The 27898-nt window shown below is 35.3% G+C and overlaps 1 protein-coding gene across 3 annotated transcripts in view; it reads left to right on the top strand.

The window, feature by feature from the left end:
- Positions 1 to 817: 817 nt before the first annotated feature.
- LOC105838034 (E3 ubiquitin-protein ligase HECW2) overlaps positions 818 to 27898 on the top strand; it is a 32562-nt gene continuing 5481 nt past the window's right edge. The window contains exons 1-9 of one of the 3 annotated variants that reach the window (XM_036295386.1): positions 818 to 1199; positions 2413 to 3241; positions 3907 to 4252; positions 5703 to 6688; positions 17014 to 17301; positions 18023 to 18224; positions 23853 to 24385; positions 24466 to 24803; positions 27077 to 27277. In XM_036295386.1, the coding sequence (XP_036151279.1) occupies positions 3943 to 4252; positions 5703 to 6688; positions 17014 to 17301; positions 18023 to 18224; positions 23853 to 24385; positions 24466 to 24803; positions 27077 to 27277 (2858 nt within the window). In that variant the 5' untranslated portion in view covers positions 818 to 1199; positions 2413 to 3241; positions 3907 to 3942. Of the gene's footprint in view, positions 1200 to 2324; positions 3242 to 3906; positions 4253 to 5702; positions 6689 to 17013; positions 17302 to 18022; positions 18225 to 23852; positions 24386 to 24465; positions 24804 to 27076; positions 27278 to 27898 lie in introns of all 3 variants that reach the window. The other 2 variants (XM_036295385.1, XM_012683294.3) reach the window with 2 other exon arrangements.

Raw genomic sequence — 27898 nt, 5'->3', positions numbered from 1 at the left:
CAACAGTTACAAAGAAAAATAAAATAAAATAAAAATTACATTTTTTTGAAATTATTTTTATCAACAGCACATACTACATTTAGGATAAATTTTTATTAATTAATTAAATTTAAATTGTTATTTTTTATTTTATTCTTACTTGCCGCTGCTAGGTTTGAACCCGGGACCTTAGGATTACGAATCTTGTACTCTACCTGCTACGCCAATTTGACTCATCGATATGGGTACTTGTTATTGTCTACATGTACCTATATGTAAACTGACGCGACTATATTATTTTTTATAAAAGCAATTAAATTTTGCAAAACATATTAAAAATAAATAGCATTAATTTATTTACTTATTAATTTCATTGTTAAATTTATCTTTTTCCATAACCTTAATAATTTGATGGAAATTGCGATCTATTTAGCACTAATCTTTGAAGCGTTCAAATGATTAATTAGATGGTTAACTATATAGATCATAATTCTAAGAAAAATTGAATAGTATACATTTATTATTCTGTTTTTGTTCAGCACATGATGAATTTAGATTTTGTGCATTTTTTGTGCGCAGTAATTGCAAAAAGATATCTTTTAGATATCCCGAAAGACATCTTTCATCATATAAAAGTTAACTTAATGAGCGCTTTAAGACAACTTTTTGTTTACTGGGTGTAGACAAACCGTTATTTTTGAAAACATCTTTATAATAATTTTTTTTATTATTAAATAGATCTGCCATTCGCACCGTGGCGGCACCCATCGCTTAACATGACGAATATGAAAATGTACATACCTTTGATTCTCTAGGGTCTCTAGCATCTAAAGTCACTATAGCACTCCTCGCGTATATAGTCTGCTACTTCTCCGCTGTCAAAATTATCTCCGTTCACGCGTGTACGTGGATAATTGATTGATGAGATTAAAGTCAAGCCTAAATAAAACGGCGAATATATTACGTGGAAAAAAAGAGGAACGACCCCTTGAAGAGAATCCTGTTACATTATGTGTCAAGCATGCGGTTACGCTGGGTACCGCGGCGAACGAACAACCTTCCCCACATAGCGCATATTCTTGCCCTCGCGTGCACCTCGGCCTTGCGTATATGTGGAAGTGAGATGTGCCGAAAAGCGTCGTTAATTTCCATGGTAAATTAAACGTCGACGAGATATTTCTGTTTGTGTCAGGCACCGACTCACCGTTTTTTTATATGAGGTAATTCCTGATAATCAATTGATATTGTCGATTCGTTTCTCGATGTTTTAATGGAGCTTTAACCTGTTTCTTCCATTTCTCCATTCTGTTTTATTGGGTATCCAAATAGCCAAAATACGCTGAGTGGACTAAGAGCACACTAAGTATTAAAAAAAAATCTATATTCAACCATTGATTCAAGATTTATTTCTTCGTTCTTCTGGAACTTTACGTTGTCAAAATTATAAAATCGCGTTATTTGAAGGCTTGTAATTTTCACACTTTTGTAATTGAAGTTTGAAAGGAAAAAGTGGACTGATTTTTGTTTCTGCAGTGATAAATAAAACTGCATGCTTTTTTTGTAGTTTTTGAGCTGCAGAATTTAAATCTTTAAAAACTAACTTGTTGGGAAAGTTAAAATAAGTATAAAAAACAATTAAATATATAAAAAACCATTATGAGAAATAGTATGTTAATAAAAGTGTAAACCCATAATTAAATAATAAATTAAAATCATCCACACACATATGAACAATAGAAGTTAATAAATGGAAATTTTACTCGATTACAAAAAATTTTGGTACCTATAAATATTTTATGTAAATTTTATAGTTTTCAATAGTAAAATATTACAATATAAAATAGTAATTATTTACATTAGCGATTATTTACCAATTTTGATGACCTTCAAATATGTTGTCAAGGTCATTATTCAGAACTTTTCCCTATTTATGTTACCACTGTTCGGCCTTAGTTTTTGAGTTATATATAAAAAGTTATTAACAAAAAGTTTTATAAATACAATACATGATAATTATTTAATATAGGAGAGGTAGCTCTGATGACCTTGACTAACATTTTGTCAAGGTCACTCTTCTGAGTGAAAGCAAAGGGCAAAATTTAATTAAAGCAGAGAATATATTTTTTGCTTTAACTGAATATAAATAAGAAATACAGTGTATTTTGGTTAAAGCAGATGATCCTATCTCTGTGACGCAGAACAATGTTGAAACAAATAGCGTGGATCTTGTTTGATGTGGAAAGCATGAAAGCTCCTCTCCCTGTTCCCCATCTATGTGTTTTTTTGCATCACATGGGTTTGTGACTTTTTATGTGAAGTGAGGTCTACCCACACCTTGTTTACAGAGCAAAACAATGTCCACACTTGTACTGTGCCACATGGGTTTGCGACTTTTCATGCTAAACAAGATTTGTGCTGTTTCCTTGTTTACAGAGCAAAACAATGTCCACACTTGTACTGTGCCACATGGGTTTGCGACCTTCCATGCTAAACAAGATTTGTGCTGTTTCCTTTGTTCTGTGCTACAGTATAGGATATGTTATAAGTATTAATGCAGGGATGTAGGGAGAGGAGCAAAACCATGCGTTTTCTGCAGCCCACCCCCCTCTGCTTCAAAAATAATGAAGTCAAAGCAAGGAATAAAAAAAAAAACTTTTGTGTATAATTCAAAAACTAAGACCGAGCAGTGGTAATGTATAGGAAAAAGTTGTTCAGAATAATGATCTTAGGCCTGTTTTTTGTCACTGCATTGCTACACTAGTGCAATAAGTTAGAATAAGACAAATATATTTTTTTTTATTCTTATTGCACCAGTACAGCAGTGCAACGACAAAGAATGGGCCTCATGACAACATATTTAAAGGTCATCAAAATTGGTGAGAAATTGCTAATGTAAATAATTATCTATAGAATATCTACTTTATCTACTAAGAAAGTCTTTGAAAGAAGTAATGAACAATAATGTTCTCAAGTAGTGCATTAGTCAAATTACAATAGTTTCTATCAATAATGGTTTTTTTAGATATTAATTTTTTTATTTTTTTGCAATTTATTTTTAAAAAATAAAATATAAAAAATTAAATAGCGCGCGTGAAGCGACTGTGAGTGCCTAGTAAAACAACGATAATTGTATAGATAACTATCTACAAATTTGACGACTGTCAAAATTCAATCGCAATGACAGCTACTCTCGCAACACGAAATAAACACAGTGAGAGAACCAATCGGCATCGCAGAAAAGCGACAATAAATTTTGAGAGATGTGAGCAATCGACTTTATATTCATTTTTTTAGATAGGATCATAGAGATATAAGAATAGAGTGCGTGAGTTGTATATTAGCATATAAGTGGCTGCGATAGAGAGATAGAAAGAGAAAGCTAGACTTTAAAGGCCCTCTCTGTCTTTATCTAACTTCAAAACAGTAGCACGATTGAACAAGGATGGAAGGGGCCTTTATTCGGTTCTCTTTTTTTATTCCTCTATCGCTTTTTCGGCTCTCTTACGTACTCTATTCTTATATCTCTATGGATAGGATAGGATAGAATTTTTTAATTTTTTTATTTAGTAGAACATTTGAACTCTTAGAGATAAGAGCATAATCATTATACTAGTGAGGAAAAAAATTAATACATTAAAGCTTGATAATAATAATTCCTAGTAGTTGATGTTTAATAATTTTATTGATCATATTACTTTCTTGATAAATTTTATATATATTTAAATTTTTTGAAGATTAGAATTAGATTTAGCAATTAGAAAACTAAAAGAAAATATTATTTTTACTTGTTATTCAAAATCAGCCCATTTTATCCATCATTCTTTAAATTAAATTTTAATTTAAGGCTTGAATTAAAGTTTAATCGAATTGAGTTGAAATTTTTTCATATTTAACTGTTTCCTTGGCTTTTTCTTTTTGTTTTCACAGAATTTCATGGAACCTTCGAATATGTTTTGAGGAAAGATGCCATCTGAGACAGATGCTATAGGTAGTGTTTCCAAGGAGGAGGAGGAGGACACTGAGAGATCTAATGAGCAATCTGTCACATTGATGACCTTAAATTCTACGGATCCGATTCAAGATTCGAATGTGTCCGCAAAGCATATAGATAGTCATCTAACGAACGCTAATGGTGACAAGGTGTCCACATCTGACATCAGAGCCAAGTTCTTTAATTCGACTGATGATGTAGTGTCAACAGCGAGCGATAGCTTTGTAATGATGAATGATTCGTTGGAAGCAGAGAATCTATGTTCTCAAGATAATATAACAGGTAGAGAGTCGGTAAACCTATAAAACCTTGTCTTAATTAAATTTTAACTTTTTTAAATAAGATATAAAGAATACTGCAAAAATCTTATAGAAGGTTTTTCAATCTTTTCACATATTATAAGAACTTAACCAAATTTTAAGAATAAGCTTTTGATTAATATTTGTAATACTTTTTTGTAGAATTTTTAACAGTTTTTTCTTAGTTCTCCTTAAATAACTTTCTAAATTATGAAAAATTTAAATAATTTTATTATTATTATTATTATTATTATTATTATTATTATTATTATTATTATTATTATTATTATCATTGAACTTTCTTCAAGTACAAGAGAAACGTTTATCTCGGCAAAATGAAAGTAGCACTTCAAAATATATGAGGCGTCAGCAACAATGTCTATAAGCATGTCTAGACATTTTATTCACTCTTATTATAATACTAAAATAATTAAACTAGAAAGATACTTTAAGATAAAGTTACAAATACAAATTATATACATTTGATAGCAAAGCATGTGCACATAGACAATTATCATATATATATATATATGGGGTGTTACAAAAGCATCGGATTTGCTTAGCACCATGCGATAGAGAATGAAAAGAAGAAATGTCTAATACTATTTTTTGATGCGGTAAACTATTGTTTCGCCTTAATTCATCATTGTAAGTCAATAAGCGCGGAGGTACAAGAGAAAGTCAGTGACATGATAATGCGTGTAGTTGACTCCTTGTTATTAAAAATTAAAAAATGCTTTTAATGCTAATAATAAATTTGGCAATTCATCGCGCAAAAATTTCATGTAATTGAGACCGTTTATTCTTTCCGGTAAAAATCGGCAGTTCTGGTAGCCGCCTGAAGAATTCTATCGATAATTATTAGCACTCAAAGCTGTAAGCTGCGGAATAAAAAATTTCTTTAGTTGAAGATACAAATTCGAAAATTTTCCAAGTCTCGTCAAAATGGAAATATTTCTCGGTAACCGACAGTTCTATTGAAAATTTTGGTAGCCTTCCAAAGAATTTTATCGATAATTATTAGCATTAGAAGCATTTTTTAATTTTTAATAACAAGGAGTCAACTTCACGCATTCTCCGTCACTGACTTTCTCTTGTACATCCGCGCTTATTGACTTATTACAATGATGAATTAAGGCGAAACTATTTACCAGATTGAAAAATAGTATTAGACATTTCTTTTTGGATTTTCATTCTCTATCGCATGGTGCTAAGCAAATCCGATGCTTTTGTAATACCCTGTGTATATATTTATATATATATATATATATATATATATATATATATATATATATATATATAAAGTTACGCGACTCCTCTCCATTTTTTAAACTAGAAAACCTTCTTAATCTCTAGATTAATAATATATAAAGATAAAAATATATAAAGATGTATACGATATAATAAAGACATAAAATTTTTGGAAATTATAGATACATTGGTACCGGTTGAACAAATCGAAGAGAGTGACAATGACGCAGGTACTACATGCAACGATATGGTACTTGAAAATTCGAGTAAAAACTCAATTTTTCTTACTCATAGAAATTTGACCAGAAAGAAAGGCTTATTAGTAGACAGTATTTCTGAAAGTCATAATACTTCAGAATCAGCTGCCCGCTCTAATGATATTTCAGAAAACGGGAAAATTTACGGGCCTGAGAGCAATCATAGTATTGACGAAGAATACGATAATGAATCTAAAACGGGGAAACTGGGGTGTAATAATAACATCGACGACGCCTTAGATATTAGGCACAGGTCGATCGAAGATACGATACCTCCGCATATTCGTAAGCGATCTTTAAAAGATGACAATTCTGTTGCAAGTCATGACAGTCGCGTGAACATATTAAAAACGTTTAGCAATGATGATGATAAAGATTGCGGTGTAGATCACGTAGATAGCAATTTATTGGCAGATAAATTAACGTCTCTATCTTTAAATACGTCTAAAGAATTGTCGAATTCGCAAAGTGCGTTGGTTTCAGCTAGTTACAATGATGCTACTGACGATGCGAAGGCATCTCTAAACACGTCGGACAATAATAATGAGAATTCTCCTGAAAACGCGATTGACGGAAGTAAATTATCCGGTTTGTCGTCCGAACGCATTTGCAAGGAGACGTCAACATCGCGAGACGCGGAATTTGCTTCCTCGTGTTATGATGAGTCCGCAAGTACGAGTAAACCATTTAAACTGCCAATCTTAAAGAAGATGCCTAAAACTGCCAGTGTTCAGCAGCCTGAGATCGAGGAGAATGCGGTTGCGCTCTTAGATTCGTCGTTTACCAGACAAAATCAATTGGAGGGAGTCCGTTGCTTAGAATTGGAGCCTCGTTCGTCATACAGCAGTGAGGAAAGTAATTCGGATATAGAGTCGCAACACGCGAGTGCAAGTAATAATGATGTTAAGAAGGTATGTGAATCTTATTGTTATGTTTCTTTTAGAAAAAATTGACAGATTTTATTGTCACTGACACATATTTAATATAGTAAACAAATCTCGCTAATTATATTTAATGGAAGTGTTAAAGTTGTATTATTTATTGTTAATTAATTAATTTATTATTTATTTATTTTTTTTCACAAAATAAACGTGAGCAATTTGATTTGTTTATAATGATTGTTTTACAGGATATCACAAAAGCAATTTCTAATGTATTACAGTAAAGTGAACATTTGATAATTGCTAATTAATAACATTGATAATTGCTAACATTTGATATTTGATAATTACTCACATCTCTTGATTTCCACATAACGGCCGAACATCCAGGATTTTTGATATTTTTATATTTTCATAATAAATTTCTCTAATATTTCTTTATATCTTTTGTATTTTAAAAATATTCTCTTATCTTTTTTAATCTTTTTACAACAAATTTTTAAAGATGCTACTATTTTTTTAATTTTAGATTAAGGACATAAAGTTTAATCGTTTTGTGTATAATCGCATAATTTGTAACAATTTATTAAAACAAACTTTTTATTATTTTAAGCTATTAAGTACCAATAGAATGTGATTTATGAGCGCACAACAATGCATAATGTTATTTTTTGGCACCATAATGTTATTTTTGCGCACATTTTGCGATTTGTGATTAAAACTATGTTTTTATTATAATTTTACAAGTTTATTTGTAGTTATTCGTAGTTACGTATTCGCTTTAAAATACAAATTATGTAGCTTATATGCACAAATGAATGGTATCTTTCAGTTCAGATTGGATTGAGGAATAAGACTATGCTCTAGTTTACACCGAGCACTTGGTACGCGTATCAAGTAGTGAATTTAAGCTGATCAGCCAATGATTAAACACATTCACTAGTTATTTACTATTTGATACGCGTACCAAGTGCTCGGTGTAAACTAGGTCTATATTTGTCAAATTACGATTAAAATCCGTTAAAAAAGTTATTTGTGTAATCAAATTTTATTTATCTAAGCGCTTTCACTACAGATTTCTGAAAATTTAATTACACAAATAACTTTTTTTAAGGCTTTTAATCGTAATTTGACGGATATAGTCTATTCCTCAATCTATTCTGAAGTGAGGGATACCATTTATTTGTACATATAAGCTGCAAGGATAAACGAATGACTTTACATTATCGACCTCGATAAAATTTGACGGGCAGTTTAGCATCCTCTTAAGAGATGTTTTAACAAGGCTAGCTTTAATTTAAAATTATATTATGAAAGAAACCTAACGAAATATTACTTAAAGGTTTAAAGAGTATTTTGCAATTGTGCTAGTCTTTTTAATAAAGTCTGTATTTATTGTTATTGCTTTTTTAAGAACTTAGATGAACGAGCTTAAATATAATATAATATTTTCTTTGTGTAAAAATTTAACATAAATAAAATTATGAATTGTGTGAAAAAAAGGGTAATTATTCAGTTTAGGGGAGACAGCTCCGATTATCTTGACCTTGACATATGTTATCAAGGTCACCCTCTTGAGTGACCTTCAAAAGATTTTAGCCGTTGCTCGTGATTTGTTAAAAAGTTATTAATAAAAAAGGGGCTCCACCCCTCCTCTTGCACCCCTTCCCCATATTTTTTTTGTTTGCGAAGAAGTGGAAAATCTTCGTACAGATCATCTTGGAGGAACGACTGCAAGCAGTCGTAATCATCAAGAGATCAAAGACACCTGAGCGCCCGCACGCCCGGGTAGTGGGATTCTATGCTTGTACATTGCGTGAAATACTACAGACATAGCCTTACCTACTAAAAACCACTTCCTATTCGACTTAACATGTAATTGAATGTATAACAGCCCCTCCCGCCCGGTATAGCGTTGGCTAATTCATCAGTGGCAGAACCCTAAAATATTTCTGGAGATATTATCTCCCTTCGATTATGTGGGTATTTATCCTACTTGTTATTATAATCTAACTTATATTTAATTAAACCAACTAAGTCTATATTATGTACAAGTTCTTTGCGGGTATATTTCCTACTTATTAATATTGTCTAAATTATATTTAATTAACCCAACTAAAGATTATACTACATATAGGTTCTTCCATTTTAATACAAGTAAAAATGAGCATACAATATATAGATTATTATCTTTAACTTCAATTAATGCAAAAGCCTCCTAATGAGAGGGATGCATATATCCTACCTCTTTGTTTGGCTTGGGATCGAAGGTGCGCCATGCCCCGGATGATGACAATACAAGATTGGTATCATCCCCCTGCGATTTCCCGTATTTTTTCCTAACTTAACCTAACCTAACCTTTTTTTTGTTTGCGAGGAAGTGGGAAATCTTCATAAAGGGCCATCCAGGAGTCCGAACCGCTCGTGGTCAGGAGTCCTAACCACTACGCGGTAAGGAGACCAGGCGGCCCAAGACACCCGGGTGCCCGCACACCCGGGTAGTGTAGGATTCTATGTGCACACATCGCGGCAGATACTGCGCACATAGCCTCCCACTAAAACCCACTCCCTATACGGCTTATCCTACACATCATTTAGTGACGGGCTCCTCGGTACTGGCGCAAGCCATTCCATCAGTAGGGACCGCCTATGTGATTTGGGAATTCTCCCCTACCTGTACGGGTTTTATCCATTCTCTATAATAACAATTTTGACTATTTATTAACACTAATTAGACGATGATAATAGTAATCTAATAATGGTTACAAAGGGCAATATAACCCAATGATAACCTTACCTACTTAATTAGCTCGGATTCGGGGGTGCGCTAAGTCCCAGGTTAATCCCTTTAAATCATAGATTTTAACCCTCCTGCGAATAATCGCGCTTATGAGCGCCTGTTCTTTTTATACATCCTTTACTTTTACAGGTAACTAGCATTATATTATATTTACAATCTAATAGTTATTTATATATGTTCCGCAGACTATACTATGCTTAATATGGAAAAAGCTACATTCATGATTTATGGAGGCCTAATTCTACCCGGGTTTTGCCGGCTACGTTCCGCTTCTTCGTTGGCCAGCATTACTCTGTCGGCAAACTTCAACAGCGTTGCTCACCTTTCCGAGTCACCAATGACGCTACTCAATAATGCACTCAGTTTGAGGTCTTCTCCACATACTTCTTTCAGCCTATCACGCTTGCTGACTCACGCCTCACAAAACTGTAGAGTGTGTTGCGCATCATGGGTTATAAAGTCGCAGTGGCTACAAATCGGTGTGCTTGACTTCCCAATTTTGTGCAGGAACTTGTTGAAGCACCCATGGTTCGTCGATATCTGTGTGACTCTAAACGTGAGTGCACCTTCCCATTCCTTGGCATACCATTCATCAAATATAGGTAGTAAGGCTTCTCTGACTCTTCTTCCTGATGTTCCCTCGTTCATTTGTTCAACTCGGCTTTTTCATTCGCCAACGCTTCACTGGCTTTCTCTTCCTTAATCCTTTCCTTGGCCCTTAGCGTTACCACGTTGTTTCCTCTCTGCATGATTTTTATCCTACTGTATACCCTTCTATTCCTATTTGCTATTATGTCCAAGGGTATCATTCTAGCCAGCAGAATTGACGCCTCGTAAGAGGTAGTTCTATAGGCTCTTATGACTCTCTGAGCCATTCTCCTCTGGATCCCTCTTAGCTTTGTTCTGATCTCTTTACGGCTGTAAATTCTACTATACCATACCGGTGAACCGTACATCAGGACCGAGTGGGCGACTTCGGTATATAAGCGCCTACGCCGCTCACTCGGTCCCCCCAAATTTGGCATTATTTTGGATAAGTGACAGATCACTCTCTCCGCCTTCGCCATTGTCACTTTAAAGTGTTCATTGAAGTCCCATCTATTGTCAATTATGAGCCCCAGGTACTTCAATGATTTTTAATTTCCAATTTTGTTCTACCAATATTAATCACAAGGTTAGGAATAAGATTTTGTTTTATCGCAAATAACGTAATGTCCGTTTTCTTCGTAGCAATTTTTAGCCCAAGGCGTCTTATTCTTGAGCACATCATTTCCGCTATCCATTCCGCTCTCAAAATGAGCTGCCCGATATCTTCATCCGCCACCAATATAAGGGTATCGTCTGCGAACCCGATCAAATCCACATTCTCCGGCAGAGCCATACTGAGCACCTCGTCATAGGTCATGTTCCATAGGATGGGCCCCAATGCGGATCCCTGCGGGACTCCGCATGTGACCGCTCTATAGACCACTTTATCGTTTCTGTCTGTATATACAATTTTTCTATTGCTTAAATAGCTGTTTAATAGCTTGCGTAAATAATTTGGTACATTCTTCTTTTTGGCTGCTTCCATAATAACCTGCCACAGGAGCGAGTTGAAGGCATTACTAATGTCTAAACTTATCATCAGCACAGTCCTTTCTTCCTCTATATGCGCCTCTATAATTTTCTTGATCTCCTCTATGGCATCCACCTCTATGTTGATCTGCCATGCCTGAACCCATACTGTCCAGCAGAGATATTTCCAGTCGCTTCGATATATGACATTAATCTGTCACTAATCAATCTTTCCAAGAACTTGCCCAGTTTGCTAATCAAACAGATTGGTCTATATGAGGTCAACTCCCCTTCAGCCTTTCCTGGCTTACTAATCAAGACCAATTTAGCTACCTTCCACTCATTAGGGGAACACCCCTCCTCGAAAACCTAACCTAACTCTAACCTAACCTAACCTAATTTAATCTAACTTAACCTTTTTTTTTGCGGAAGGAGGAAAAATCTTTGAAAGACGTCCGGGAGCCCGTACTCCCGGGTGTGCGGGATTCTCTGCAGACGCAACCCCGCGGAGACCCCGCTCTGAACGAGCGAAGACCCCGCCGTCGTACCCACAAGACCTACCCGCTACAAAACCTAGCAATAACCTATCACCGCGCTACCGAGAAGGGAGCCTCGGGACGAAACAAATCATTACTTCGGTGACCCTCTCCCCAACACAGCGCTGTAGAACATAGATTCCTCCATAAGGATAAAAAATACACGTGCCCCTACCCTAACAAAGGTTTTTACCCCTACCAACTAAAATGTCCAATTTCAAATTGGATGGACTCACAAATGTCAAGAAGGAGGGGAAGGGAGGCCCCGTTGTCGGATCCTTTCCTCCTTCTCCTTAATCTTCATTACCCTTTCGCAAAACGCTGCTACGCTTTTCCACTTCTCCTCATCCTCTACTATTTCGCTCACTACATGTTGCAGTGCGAGATTGCCGTCAAAAGTTTCCAGCGATCCCGCTTTCTACCCTTCCCAAACCGCACACTTTTCCAAAGTGTGCTGGGAAGTGTCCATCTCTCCCTCCGTGCAATGGTCGCAGAAAGGGTACCGAGCCTTCCTTATCCTGTGCAGAAAGGAATTGAAGCAGCCGTGGCCGGTCATCACTTGGGTCAGTCTAAAACTAAGACACCCTCGTGACACCGGTTATACCACCGCTCCAAAACCAGTATTAATGCCTCTTTAATTTTAAGTCCCGAGTCGAGGGGGCCCATTTCCCTTAGCCTCTCCCTCCACCTAGTCAACGCCCAGTTCGCCTCCCTTTCCTTAACCATCACACACACCCTGTCGGTCAGCAGGCTTGCCATGCGCGTCTCGCGCAATGCATAAAAAACTCTGGTGTGTGTGTGCCATTCGCCGGTATCATCCTGGCCAACAACATGGCCGCCAAAGGACACCGTTCTATATGCGGCAATAACTCGTAACGCCACCTTACGCTGCAAACGACGTAGGCCACTTCTGGCCCATTTGTTCCGGTGCAGCGTTTTCGCCTACCGGGGCACCATATATCAAAACCGAGTGAACCACCTCGGCGTATAAACGCCGACGCCGCTCACTCGGACCCCGCAAATTAGGCATCAGCCTGCCGACAGCCAGGGAAAACGTTCAGCCCTAGGAATCAGACCACCGAGATGCTCTTTAAAGTTCCACTTATCGTCGATGGTCAGTTCCAGGTACTTGATGTATCTGGTCGTGACCACCGACGAATCCCCTAGATGAATTTCAACCACCTGATTTAGTCTCTTACAAAAGGCCAGGGCCTGGCACTTCTCCGGCGAAATCTCCAGATCCAACCCTTTTATTTTCTCACCTATGATCTCAAGGGCAACCTCCAGCTTGTCCCGAGCCCTCTCCACTATGTCGTCAATTGCCAATACGAGGGTATCGTCCGCGAAGCAAATTGTGTGGCAATCCTCCGGCAAAGGAAGCTCCAATATTGCGTTGAAGGCCACATTCCATAAAACTGGACCTAACACCGACCCCTGAGGCACTCTGCACGTCACGTTGTGCCTCACCAGGTGTCGGTCCCTGCCGTAATACAGAATATATCGGTTGCTAAGGTAATTAGTAATTACTCTTCGAAGATAGAAAGGAACCGCCTTTCTATTCAACGCCCTGATTATATGCAGCCATGGGAGACTTAAACGCATTAACAATATCAAGACTGATTGCCACGACGTATCTACCCACGCCGACCGCCTCCCTAACTATATCCCTAAATTTTAATATTGCGATCCACAGTAGAGCGGCCCCGCCTGAACCCAAATTGGTTCTCGGAAACACCATCCACGGTCTCAAGATGGTCCCACACCCTATGCGCGATGACCCTTTCAAATAACTTACCACCCTCATCCAATAGGCATATTGGACGGTAAGAAGAGGGCTCGCCAGCTGGCCTGCCAGGCTTCGGCAGGAGCATCAGTTTGGCACGCTTCCATCTTGGCAGAAACACCCCCTCACCCAGACAAGCATTGAAGTAGCCTGCCCAATCCTCAACCAGCATCTCGGCCGAGTGCTTCAGGACGGCCCCGCTGATGCCATCAGGACCCGGTGTCTTTTTGTTTGAGACCTTCTTTATAATCGCTCTCATTTTGCCCTCGTTAACCGGCTGAAATTTGCAATCACCGCTCTCCTCCAATGCCGGGGGGCCTGCCCGGCCCGTCGGGAACAACGTATCTACTATTCGTCTGACCGTACCCGGCAATAACTCTTCGGTAAGAGCCATACCTGCGGGTTTAAGCTTCTTAAGAATTATCCTATACGGTCGACCCCATGGATCTTCTTCCAAGATACTGAGCAGCTCACTCCACGCCTGTTTCTTGGAGTTCCTGATGGCAACACGAAGCCGTCCCCTGGCCAACCTCGAAATCTAACCTAACCTAACTTAACCTAATCCCAATCCAAACATTTTAAAGTCACTATTTGGCCACAATTTCAAATCTAAAGTCGCAAACCCTTGTGGTAAAGTACAAGCGTGGACATCGTTTTGCTCTGTAAGCAGGAGGGGAGGGATGTTAGTGGACCTCGCTACGCGTGGAAAGTCGCAAACCCATGTATTCCTACACTGAATAATTATCATGTGATTATCATGTGATATTTATGTATTATTAAAATAAAGCACGCAATGTTGCATGCTTTAAAATAAGAAAATCGATTAATTTATTGCGCGAACGTCGTTTCGCTTTGTAAGCAGGGGAGGGAAGAGTGTGGGTAGACCTCGCGTAGAAAGTCGCAAACCCATGTGACGTATTCCTCTACTGAATAATTATCAAGTGTCGTATTAATGAAACTTTTTTTGTTAATAACTTTTTAAGGAATCACGAGTGACGACTAAAATCTTTTGAAGGTCACTCAGGAGGGTGATCTTGATAACATATATCAAGGTTGAGGTCATCGAAGCTGTCTCTCTTAAACTGAATAATTACCCCAAAGTTCTAATCAACACCGTATCTAGTCTTTATTTTTTAAGTTAATTTTTTAAGCCACAAATTATTCTTGCTTAAATTAAAACTCTGTATTTAGGTTTTTTGGGTCGCTGATTACGAATCTAATATCAGATTTTTTTAAATTAAAAATGGCGGATTCAATATGACGGACGTAAAAGTAAAAATTAAACTAAATCCTCTGATACTTAATATCTAAGGTTTTTTTGAGTGCTGATTATGAATTCGTTGTCAGATTTTCAAAATTAAAAACGACGGATCCAATATGACGAAACTCTTAGATACTAACAAGGGAATCTCGCGAACCCGAAAATTCTGATTTTAATGAAATTTGGCATAAATGTAGAGGGGGTAAATACATGAATTTAGAAATTTCTTGTTTGGGTTTATAAACGATTTAAAGAGTTGAAACTCACCTTTCAAAGTTAAAGACATTTTTGCTTTTTCTTGATTTTTTAATCTCGTAAATCAAACAAGATTAAAAAAAAACAATTTTTTTCAAAAAACGAATAGTATAGTAAAATAGAGGTATTTATGCTGTAAATCTTTTGTATAAAACATCTTTTGATATTTTGTTTAGTTTACGAGATACATCGAGAAAAGGCAAAAACCTTCAACTTTTGAAGGGTGGTTTCAACTTTTTAAACCGTTTATAAGCTCAAACGAAAAATTTTTTAATTCATGTATTTACGTCCTCTACATTTATGCCAAGTTTCATTAAAATTAGAATTTTCGGGTTTGCGAGGTTTCTTTGTAAGTTTTATGGAAATTGATTGAATCTTTAGTATTGTGTCCGCCATATTGCATTTGCCATTTTTGAAAATCTAATAACGGATTAGTAATCAGCGACCTCAAAAACTACATCAGATGTAGAGTTTTGTAGAAATTGGCGCTCTTCTCTAAGAGAAAATTAATTTCTGTAAAAAAAAGCAAATTTTTGGTATTTGTTTATTTATAATAAGTAAATAAATACAAATTTGTGGTTATATATATTTTTTAAATATGTCTTAAGGAATCCCGAGACATCAAAAAGCAAAAAGCCTTTAATTTTAAAGGGTTAAAAATTTGTTAACATGATTAAAAATTACAGATACCTTGGTTGGTCACTCAGTGATCCTCCCCAGTGAACACATTTTATAGCGGCAATATAACATGGAAGTTACATGTAATTTAACATTGTTATTCTTGTGATATGTAGGTGCTATATGACATGGAAATAACTTGTTACGTAATATTTGTTATACGCTAGTAATCTAGCTGTTATACATCGTTTTGGCGTTACAGTTATTCAACAAAAATTGTATAATCGTAACATAACACGTTCGTATCAATGTTATTACGGAACGATGCGTCGTAGTTGACTTAGAAATCAGACAACATTATAACATCCTAAATGACAGATCTATTTGATAATAAAAAAAATTATTATAAAGATGTTTTCAAAAATAACGGTTTGTCTACAATTACTGCGCACAAAAAATGCACAAAATCGAAATTTATCATGTGCTGAACAAAAACAGAATAATAAATGTATACCATTCAATTTTTTCGTAGAATTACGATTTATATAGTTAACCATCTAATTAATCATTTGAACGCTTCAAAGATTAGTGCTAAATAGATCGCAATTTCCATCAAATTAATTATTAAGGTTATGGAAAAAGATAAATTTAACAATGAAATTAATAAGTAAATAAATTAATGCTATTTATTTTTAATATGTTTTGCAAAATTTAATTGCTTTTATAAAAAATAATATAGTTGCGTCAGTTTATAACATATAAGTATATGTAGACAATAACAAGTACCCATATTATATGAGTCAAATTGGCGTAACAGGTAGAGTACAAGGTTCGTCATCCTAAGGTCCCAGGTTCAAACCTAGCAGCGGCAAGTACGAATAAAATAAAAAATTACATAATTTAAATGTAATTAATTAATAAAAATTTATTTTAAATGTAGTATGTGCTGTTGATAAAAATAATTTCAAAAAAATGAAATTTTTATTTTATTTTATTTTTCTTTGTAACTGTTGTGTAACGGTTAGATAACATGTAATTATAACATGTTATATTGCTGAGTCGGAAATTGTAACTTACATGTAAGTTACGTGTAATTTCAGAGTAACGTAACCTGTTATATTCGGTTACATTACTGTTACACTGCTGCTATATTACTGTGTTCACTGGGTCTATATCACCTGTATTGTTTGTAAGAAATATCTTTAATTTATGTTTATATTTCTCATTGATAAAGTGTTATATTACTTTAGTAATTACATATTTGTATTCAATTTTTTTATTTATAATTTTTTATTTAAATACTGTATGGATAAATTGTTATATCTATATTTTTATTTATTTTTTTTAGTGTCTACTTATTAAACTGCATTTCTATTTCTAAACTCTTGTCATTCTCAAAAATTATAATATTTTAGATATATAAGAAATAAGATTATAATATTAAAATGTAACTTATTTTAAAATACATAATTTCTCATAATTTTAATCAATTTCTTGCATAATCTAGCATTTTTTAGTAACATAAACTTTATGTCTTTATTTCAGAGACAGTGCAGACCTAATGGAGTTGTAACGAAAGAAGGAGCAGAATATTATCAGTTATGGCGCAGTACGGGTGGCCGCTCGTCTCCCGAATCTCTTTATGAAACTCTCTATCCAATGCCACCACCGCTTCCACCAAGAGCGGTTCATCGACCGTTACATAGAACTAATGCTTTACCAAGTAGCGCACCAGAGTTACCCAAACGACATCAGAGGCATCCTGCGCCTCTACACCCAGAGGATTGTTTTGGATTCGAGATTGTTGATGTCGATGAAGCCTCGAATCTCAAGGTTGATCGATATCAAACTTGATTAAATGGAGAGAAGAGCCGATAAACGGTTGTTAGAGCAGGATCGTAATGCTTAACATTTTGTGTTGCATTAGTGACCCACGTATTTATTATATTTATGAACAATCACATAAAAATTAATCTGATATAGAAAGTGTTGCTAATATTATACAACTTTGCTAAAAGTTTTAGGCAACATATATTAAAAAAAATTTTTAACTGCAGAGATTTAAACAAATTGAAATGTGAATTATTTTTTGCTTAAAGAATCCTTTAAACTCTTATGTAATGTAAATCATAATGCCAATATCAATAAAAAATAAATAAATGAAAAAATACATAGGTGCCTAATACTTTTAGCTAAGATTATTTTTTATGTAATTTTATACACATTTTTTAAATCTTAAAACTAAGTTTTATGATCGAAATTGATGAGAAGAAATGCAGAGAAGAACTAGAAAATATATATTACATAATAATTACACTGTCCGACACTATTTTTGTGATTCTTCGCATTTGTGTTACAAAAAAAGTCAAATTTTTTTGGACAGTGTTATTAGTAAGCACTAAGATTTTGTTCTATTCGTTCTTTGGTTCTTTTCTCCATTCAATTGTGTTATGTATACCACAGTTTTGTCTCATTCATCATTGTTTAACTTGATTGTTATATTCAATGCGATGCTGTCGCGTTTAAATTACATGTAAATTATTTAATGTTTCAGTTAAGGACAGCAGTTACAAAAAGTATTGCTCTGTTGAGTTCACCGAGATCGCACAGACAACGAGACAGGCCAGAATCATCATCAATGGCTAATCAATTGGAATGCCCGCCCACACCCATACATCGACCTAAACCCTTGTGTCCGTTACCAGTGTGCCAAACATCAAATGTGTCTCTATCTTCAGAAGAAACTTTGCCTCCATGTAAGTGAATAAAACATCGATTAGATTAACATTGCACTAGTCAAAGGGTGTTTACTATCGGGAAAACCTTTTCTACTCACTTTTTGAATTTTGTGCTTTTACTGAGTTAGATCTATGTATTATGAACAAATTATTTCCCGAATTGACATATTTTGATATATCTACATAGTAATAAAATTTAAAGATTGAAAACGATAACTTATGTACTTTTGATGCATTTTTAGACATTGTCAGTAATGACAGAAATTTTTTGACACTGTAAATATTGTGATAATATGCTGCTTTTGCTAGAAGAAAATATATTTAATCCATTATTATTAAATTCTAGATATAAAACAATGAAAGATGCTACAATTTTATGCTGTTACAATGATGTCACAAATATAAACAAATGCTTGCATGTTATGTACAGCATGACATATTTATCTGGATTAGTTCATATTATTTCTTTTTAGTACTTTTAAAAATTTAGTTTTCAAAAACATTTAAGTGGCTTTTCTTGTTTAATTAAGGAACATTAACCCTTAGCCAAGGTTAATGTTCTACTACAAAAAGCCTCAGTTTTGTTTAGCTTCAATTTAACCCACCTAATAATGGGTTTGTTTTCATTTTTTTTTCAGATTTACAATTGCTTTTAGTTGAAAAGCTTATGGTATTTCTTAAAACAATATTAGAACACTATCTCAGATTTTTTTTCAAGTCACGAAAGTTGATAGCTCTTCTCAGTATGCACTTTAGTGGTTAGGGTATTAAAGTCCCAGTGTGCCAGTGTGGAATTCTGACGAAGTGTGTTAGCTAAGAGTTAACAAGCGCATATTTAATAGAATTATTTCAAAACTATATTAAAAAATTTTGTAATTTTACCTGGAATTTTGAACAAAATTTCTAAAGAATCTAGGAATTCTCGGAAAATTCCTTGACAGATTGAGTAAATATTGGGTTACCAATAAATACTAAATAATTGCTTAAAAAAATTAAAATAATATAGTAAAGAAATGATAAAAAAATAAGAAAATAAAATAATTTTCCCTTCAAGGTGTGATTCAAAATTGAAACATTTGGACACTTTATTTTTGAGATTATTATAAATAATAATATTGTATTAAATTGTTAATATACACTACGCAAGACAATTACGGGAGCACTTTAAATATGGCAAATTTTGCGGATTTTAAAGAAGCCATATCTCAAGGAAATCTCTTAGGTGTTGTAACGCACTTTTTGACAAAGCTTCTGTAGGTAAAGAATAAAGAATTACAGGAGACAGCATTTGATTTCGGAGAAGGCGGCAACGGATGTCCTATATATAAAAGTGGCTCCTATACAGATGGCCACTCTGGCGCCAAAAATTAGAAGTAAGACAGATAACCTCCAAAATATTAAATTTTTTTTATTATACGTTATTTCATAATTTTGAGCTTTTCCGGTTACGTCATATGCTTTACAATGTACCATTTTGTAATCTCTTTTTCTTCAATTGTTGAAGAGGAGCTGGATTTCGTTATATTAACGCGTCGAGGATGAGGAAGAACGCACGACGAAGGACACACTGCTCTTGGTTAATAACACTTTATTTCTTCCTTCGTACAGAGCGAGAGAGAGCCGCGCTTGCATTTTGGTCTCTTTAAACCCTTCTCGGAATCCCCGATTGTTGGCCACGATCAATCCCGAGGGTCGGCACGTCTTTGTCAAATTTTGACTTATTCCTCATAGCGGGGTAGAAATTCCGTTAAACGGTGACTCAGCCCGTCACGAGGCAAGCTTAATACCCGCTTGATAAACAATGATCTACAGAAAACAATAATGATAGGCAATGCGAGGAAAACACGCTGCCTCGTCAACAATACGACCGAGCGGAGTCGATTCCTCGCAAATCGCTTATAGTTCGGCTGTTCTGACTATTTGGCCGTCTCGGTAAATGTATCGCAAATTATCCGTTCCTAACCCACATTGGCGCTAATATTTTCCGCAACATATTCAATTACAACGGGCTTAATTATTTCCGGTTCCGCTAACCAGGTCGTTGAATAGACCCCTTTGCTCAAGGCCGAATAACAATCAAGATGGCACATTATGCGTCGCACGACTAATCGTATTATTTAGAGTTTTAGAGCATATTCAACTTTCTCTACCACCCGATCTCAGCTGGAGGGCGTCTCACTCAATTTTGCTAGCATCGGCACTATTACTTTATTAAATTTTTTTAACTGGCCGTTTGCTCTCGTAGTGCTCACGGCGATTAGTATGTGCTCGATTGTCTCCGATTTAACAAATTCTTTGAACGGTTCCGACGTGAAGCAAGTACCTCTATCCGACATTAACTGCTTCGGTCGGTTGAACGCCCGAAATAATCATGGAGGTGGCCTAACGATTCTCCCGTCGTTGTAGATTTACATGGGTAAATTCGAATAAACTTTGTGAAGGCATCAACAATCACTAATACATGTTTGTATCCTTTTCTCGATTTTTCTAATGGCTTTAAATGGTCGATATAAACGGTGGCAAACGGTACATTTTCTTTAGGTATGCTATGTAGACTCTCTGCCCTACCACTAGCCGGTGAAAATTCAATGCATTGCAAACAATTAGCTACATGTTCTTGTACCCTCTTACGCATGTTTGGAAACCAATAGACTTTTGTAATATTATCGATGACCTTGTCGACGCCCACGTGTCCATGATCATCGTGACACGTCCTAATGATGTTTGTTTCCATAGACCGGGGCACATAAAATAATAACTTTTTATTTTTATCTTTCCGATAAACTAAATCATCGCGCAGTTCATATAGTTTAACTTCCGATTTCTCGAGTTTATTACGGAGTTTAGTAATTTCTTCATTACGATCCTGGCAAATCAATAACGTCCGCTCGAACGTACTTCCTTCGAGCATAAGCACACTATACAACGACTCAGGACGTGGCTCATTCGTCTTCCTGGGCGATGTACTATTTCGTAATCATAACTTTGTAAAAATAAGGCCCATTGCGAGATCCGGGGATTCACATCTTTTTTTGCCAACGTGAGACGAAAACTGTCACGGTAATAATTCGGAATTTAGTCCCGCCAAGTAGATATGGAATCTTTTTAGCGCGTAAACGAAAGCAAGACATTCTAGCTTGAAGCTATGATACTTTGATTCAACAGGGGTCGTCTGCTGACTCCAGAACGAGACCGGACGTCACGTGCCATCACCCTGTTTCTGAAGCAAAACAGCACCACATCCGCTAGCGCTAACATCACAATGGAGTTCCGTCTTTGCGCGAGAAGAATAAATGGCTAAAATCGGACTGCTCGTTAATAATTTTTTAAGCATCTCGACTGTCGAATGCTTAATCGCTCCGAAACTAAAAGAAGCGCCTTTTCTGAGCAAATTGTATAACGGCTTCGCTCGAACGGAAAATCCAGGGATGAATCTCCGAAAATAGCTCGCTAACCCAACGAATTGCTGCACCTCTCTAATGCTACGCGACACCGGGTAATTCAAAATTGCTATGTTTTCATCGCTAGGGCGAATGCTCCTTGAATTTACGTAATAGCCCAATATGTTATTTTGGTTTGCGCGAACTGGCACTTGTCTAATCTGAATTGTAAGTGATATTTCCCCGCCAGTTCGAATACCTCCACCAGGGTCTTAACGTGTTTGTCTATGGTCATTGAAGCGATTAACAGATTGTCTAAATATAGTAGAATCTTATTATTTCTTAACAACGGCTCAAATATTCTATGCAGATAACGCTGAAATACGCGCGGCGCGTTTGTTAAGCCAAACGACATGTATAAATATTTAAATTGTCCCAAGGGTGTCACGAACGAGGTAAACTTCACGGATGTCTCGTGTATTTTTACGTGATGGAATCCATCTTTCAAATCCAAAATCGTGAAATATTTCTTACCATCTAAGATATTAATATTATCATCAATGAGCTTGGCCGGGAAATTATCGCGTATCGTGATTTGAGTTCGCGGTAAATCGACATACAGTCGCAAGCTGCCGTTTTTCTTCCTCACTAATAATTGGGCTCGCATACGGCGAATAGCTAGCCCGAATAATACCCCTCACCAAAAGCTCGTCTAAGATTTCCTGCAATACCCGCTTATCGAAAAGCGACAGCTTTCGCGCGCATGAACGGTTGTTTGTGCTTAAGTGCAATCACCATTTCGAAATCCGATACGCTCTTCTCGCGAATATTGCCAAGATAACGCGATTCATGCGCAGCACGAATTTCCGAAATTACCGTCTCGCCTACCGCGGGATTGATCTGTAACTCGTCGCCTGGTCGAGCAGAGTCGCCATCGTATTTTAGATGCATTATCTCACTAATAGTTTGGTTCTCTTCCCTATTTACGATTTCTAGCTTTTCCCCGAAGGTAAATTGCAGTGACGGACAACTCAAAAAATCTCTACCGAGGAGAGCATTACACGCCATGACGCTATCCGGTACCGTATAAAACTTCATCGGCATGCGCACGCCTTTCACCTCGACATCGCCGCACAGAACGCCATCGGCTACAAGTCACGAGCCATTGATACCGCAAAATCGACTAACATTTTTCTCCGCGAGCAAACGCGAATTGTGGAAAACAGCTGTTTGAAAATTGTCTTTTTAGCTTTGCTCTTGTGGGAGTTTTTCAATATTCTACCAGTCATATAATAACTTTTGGAAAAAACTGGTCAGTAAATTTAAAAACTAGCCACCAAAACTTGAAATCACAAACTTTACAATGATATAAGTTATTTATTAAGAATCGCGAAAATGTTTATGAGATTATGCGTACCTTTCTGCTAGCAGAAAGCCGGTGCGGCGTTAACGCGTGCGCAATGCTCTGCGTCCGATGCCGTTGCTCATCAACCGAGTGATAAATTAATTTCTGATTATTGCAAAATGAATAATAAGATGATGATAAAGATGAACTAAAACTAAAATATCAGGGAAATTACCAACTTAAAATTTAAATGAATTTAGGGATCATTTCTATGAATTTGAGAAAGTTTCGTATTTGTTGGTGGTGCTATTGATTAGAGATCAAGTCAGTATCAAATCATCTTAAAGAGAAAGCTTCCCACTTTAAAACTTATATAATTATATGTTTCGCCACATTTGTAGTTTTTCCAGAATACTGCAAAGTCATGAAATTTCCAAGATTTAACACCACTATTAATCGTCAGAAATAAACAGTTAAATGAAGCGAAAAATGCGTTCTTATTCTTTTTAAAATCAAGGCTTTACTATTTAAAACGCGCTAAAGAACATTGCCTTATGATTACCTAAAGCTGAGATATGTCTTTCACAATCAGCACAATTTACAATTTTTTAAGTGCTTTATTAATTGTTTTGCATAGTGTATATGTGCATCAACTACAGCACCTAATTCTCATGCCCTTATATTCTGTTAAGTTATTGTTTCAAGAAATTATAAATTATTTATTAAATTAAGACTAAAATATAGCTAATTGCAAATTAGTAGATACTTTTGGATCTAATTTTTATAGATTTAATTAAATTTTTTTTACTTGAAAATATAATTATATTAGATTGTTTTTAATTTCTTATTAACTAATGCAGTGATTCCTGTCTCCACGCTTTTCTCTCAACATTGATTGATTAATTATCGTGTGTATTTCAGCATGGGAAGCGAGAATAGATAGCCATGGCCGAGTATTTTATATAGACCACATTAATCGAACTACAACGTGGCAAAGGCCAAGCTTGACGACACGTAACACTGGCTGTGATCTACGGAGACAACAGTTGGATAGGCGTTATCAAAGCGTACGACGAACCATCTCGCGTCCCGATAACATAGATCGCGAAGCGAATGGCTCGAATGGCAATTCTTTCGATAACACCGAGCGGTTGAGTGGATCCGATCGCACGGATAGGGGCGAATCCGAGCCGTTCGATATCACCACGATACCACCGGTATTGTTCCTAACGCGGCCCGACTTTTTTACTGTGCTGCACACTAACGCGGATGCCATGGAGGTGTACAATCGTAATCCAAGCTTAAAACACATGATCAATAGGGTCAGAAGAGATCCGATAGTTTTCCCGAGATACGAGCATAATAGAGATTTAGTTGCCTTAATTAATGTCTTTGCCGATCCAAACAAGGAGCTCCCAAGAGGGTATGAGTCAAAGCTCGACAGGACAGGCAAAGTAAGTTTCTCATTGAACCTCACGAGAGAAAAAGAAAGACACTGCGATCAGGGGATATTTATCAAATGTTGTGATTTCAGAGATTTTTCATATGTCACGCTAGGAAGGCTACATCCTTTATTGATCCACGATTACCCACAGAAGCCGCTCACATACGAGCGTTGTTGGATGAGGCTCCCATTCCACCACCCAGGCCACAGCAGGCGTCCGTCACTGCTACTTCTGATATACCTGTGGCCTACAATGACAAAGTAGTTGCTTTTCTACGTCAGCCTAATATAATGGATATTCTAAAGGAGAGACATTCTGCGTTAGGACAGAATATTGCACTTCGAGAGAAAGTCAACACCATAAGAGTCGAAGGGACTACAGCGTTACAGAGATGGGGTCACGACGTTCCTTTAGCATTATTGCTAAGGTAAAAACGAATGTTTTATTCAGGGTGTTTATTATCTAGAGAAGTCGAGAATATTTGGAATTTTCATATAATTTTTTATCCTTGAAAATCCAATGACTTTTCATGGAATTTTATTGAAATTTGATAATTAGGAAAAATTTTAGAATTTTATTTTTAAATTTAAATTCTATTTCTTTTTCTAACAAAATTGTTTCTTTAGATCATATTTTCTTAATAATATTACAAAATATCGACTAGTAATCAATTAGTAATCAATTAGTAATAAATATGATATACATCTATGTACATCTTGTGTGATTTATGAGTTTATATGAAAAAATCAATAATGATGAAGGATATACATCGCTTCAAGCTGCTCTTGTGTATTTAATCACATTTTGAATTCCATATTTCTGATGAATTAAATCCGTGTATTGTGGACAGATCGTTATATGCTATTTAATTTATATTAATGAACAACTTTTTTATATGTTGACTAGTCTGGCAGTTTTATTTTTTATTTGATGTTGGTTACACGATGTTTCGGTCAGATGATTTTCGGCTCTTATCACGTATATAATTTGATTATTACAATATATCTACAGTGTCAAAAAATTTAATATTATCTAAATATGTTACATCCTATTAACAATTGATATATGAATTTCTTGTTCATTAAGTCGTTTAACTTTACAATTATAGATTGGTTACATTTCGTTTTCTCCGTTACTTATTGGGTGCTTTTCACTTAGTAACACAAGTCGACACAAGCATCGTTCTATCTTTTTTTATGTTCAATGAGTAACAAAGATAGAACGACACTTGTGTCGACTTGTGTCATTAAATGGAAAGCACCCATTGCTTCGTATTCTGTGTTGAAACGCACGTCTGTACTCCACATGTATAACAATATTTGTTTGTGAAATGAGATCGATGAAATTGTGTGAAAGTAAAATTTTAAAATTATTATATTTACATGACTTTAAATATTTTGTTTGCACGTTCTAAACCAGTGCTTGAGCCTAGTTGTCCTTTTCGAGCCGATTCCCGAACGCGCCGCCTCCTATGCCCCCACTACCGCGCGCGACTTTGACGGCCGAGCCGCCGATCTCGCTCGTACGCTTTGTCTCAGGAGTAGCTCTGTATAAGAAATAGTGCCCTGCACCACAAAATTCATTAAAATTTAAGTAAATAATTTTTGTTTTTATAAACAAAAAAGTACTAACTTTTTTATTACTAATTAATTTTATGTAGTATAACAATATGTAAAAACATAATATGTAAATTAGAATTTTGACAATAGTTTTCCACATCACCCGTGAGGTACTATTATTGATGCGTTTTTTTTAAGTGGTTTCCCCAGTGGGCCTAATCCTCTAAAAGATGAAATATAATATATAGCTTGGCAGGAAAACAAAATTTTATATATTGTAAGATATATAAAAACGACAGGAAAATTAGAAGAATGCCAAGCTATATATTATATTTCATCTTTTAGTGGATTAGGCCTACTGAGAAAACCACTTAAAAAAAAGCATTAATAATACCTCACGGGTGATGTGGAAATTAAACTATTGTCAAAATTCTAATTTATATATTATGTTTTTACATATTGTTATACTACATATAAAATAAATTAGTAATAAAAAAGTTAGTACTTTTTTGTTTATAAAAACAAAAATTATTTACTTAGAGTAATTTTAATGAATTTTGTGGTGCAAGGCACCATTTCTTATACAGAGCTGCTCCTGAGACAAAGCGTACGGGCGAGATCGGCGGCTCGGCCGTCAAGGCCGCGCGCGGTAGTGGGGGCATAGGAGGCGGTGCGTTTGGGAATCGGCTCGAAAAGGGCAACTAGGCTCAAGCACTGTTCTAAACTATTTTTATTATTCTGTTATATATAGTGTTAAGATTATCTAAATATGTTATTTAAATATGTTTTTTGTAGATTAATATTTAAATAATAGTTAAATTTTTTAATAAAAACATTTCCAGCGATCTCTTTCTTTTTTTTATATTTTTTTTTGTTAGGGTTGGTCCAATCAAATTTATGATTGAGAGATAATGTATGTTCCGTAATTACAGATTGGCTTATCTTATATTAAGTTTTTTGATATTGTAAAATGTATTGAAAACATGTTAATATTTGCAAATTTATAATTAAGAACAATCTTAATTGCAATTTTATTATTCTTAATTAAAATTCTTAATTTTTTTCCCATCTATTATTGAATATTCTATATATATTATTACATAACACATTAATAACAATAGAATAATATATGTTGTTACAGTTTATTCGAGCAAGAAATAATGTCCTATGTACCTGGTAGTATGGGTAGGTCTCCTCTTGGCAGTCCGCATGCGTCACCCGGGCTGACAAGGGCTTCCGCTAGAGCTCCCGCACCATATAGAAGAGACTTCGAAGCTAAACTTCGAACCTTTTATCGAAAGCTGGAAAGTAAGGGTTATGGGCAAGGTCCGGGAAAATTGAAGTACGTTTTAGCACATTTATATGTATCTCAAACATGACACAGAAAAAAAGAACGTATTTGTTTTGAGAATGGTTTTGTTTTCAAAATGTAAGGCTTCTGCTGGCTTAATTGTATTGAGTAGTGTTTTAGACTAAGGTCATTTTTTGATTGGCCAATTTGTAAAATTTTTTATTCCGATTGGAATAAAATGCTTTGAAATATTTGTAGCGTCAAGTAGATTGCTTAGTTTAACGTGATGGAAGAAAACCATTTATATAAAATATGTACATAGGATGTGTTTTATTTCATACACAATGCATCATTTTTCTTTGTTTATTTTGTTAAACAAGAGGTCTGTTTGTGTTACTTGCACTTTTTGCAACTAGAGTCTTTGCTTTCTGTCTCCAATGCCTGAATGTATATTTATCTTTTGTAATATTTAGGTTTAAAATTAAAAATCTTAGTATTGTCTTAGTCAAAAGTATGATTAAATTTTGATAATATGATTGGAAATAATTGAAAGTTTAGAAGAATTTTTATATTATTTCTATGTTCTTTTAATTTAGTTTTAATTTTTCTTTTTATTTGCTGTACGAAGCATTGCAATTTAGGCAAAAAATATATACCAAGTTGTTGTTTGAA

The sequence above is a fragment of the Monomorium pharaonis genome, chromosome 1, assembly GCF_013373865.1.
Source record: "Monomorium pharaonis isolate MP-MQ-018 chromosome 1, ASM1337386v2, whole genome shotgun sequence".
Lineage (NCBI taxonomy): Eukaryota > Metazoa > Arthropoda > Insecta > Hymenoptera > Formicidae > Monomorium > Monomorium pharaonis.
This window is presented reverse-complemented; position numbering and strand designations above follow the sequence as displayed.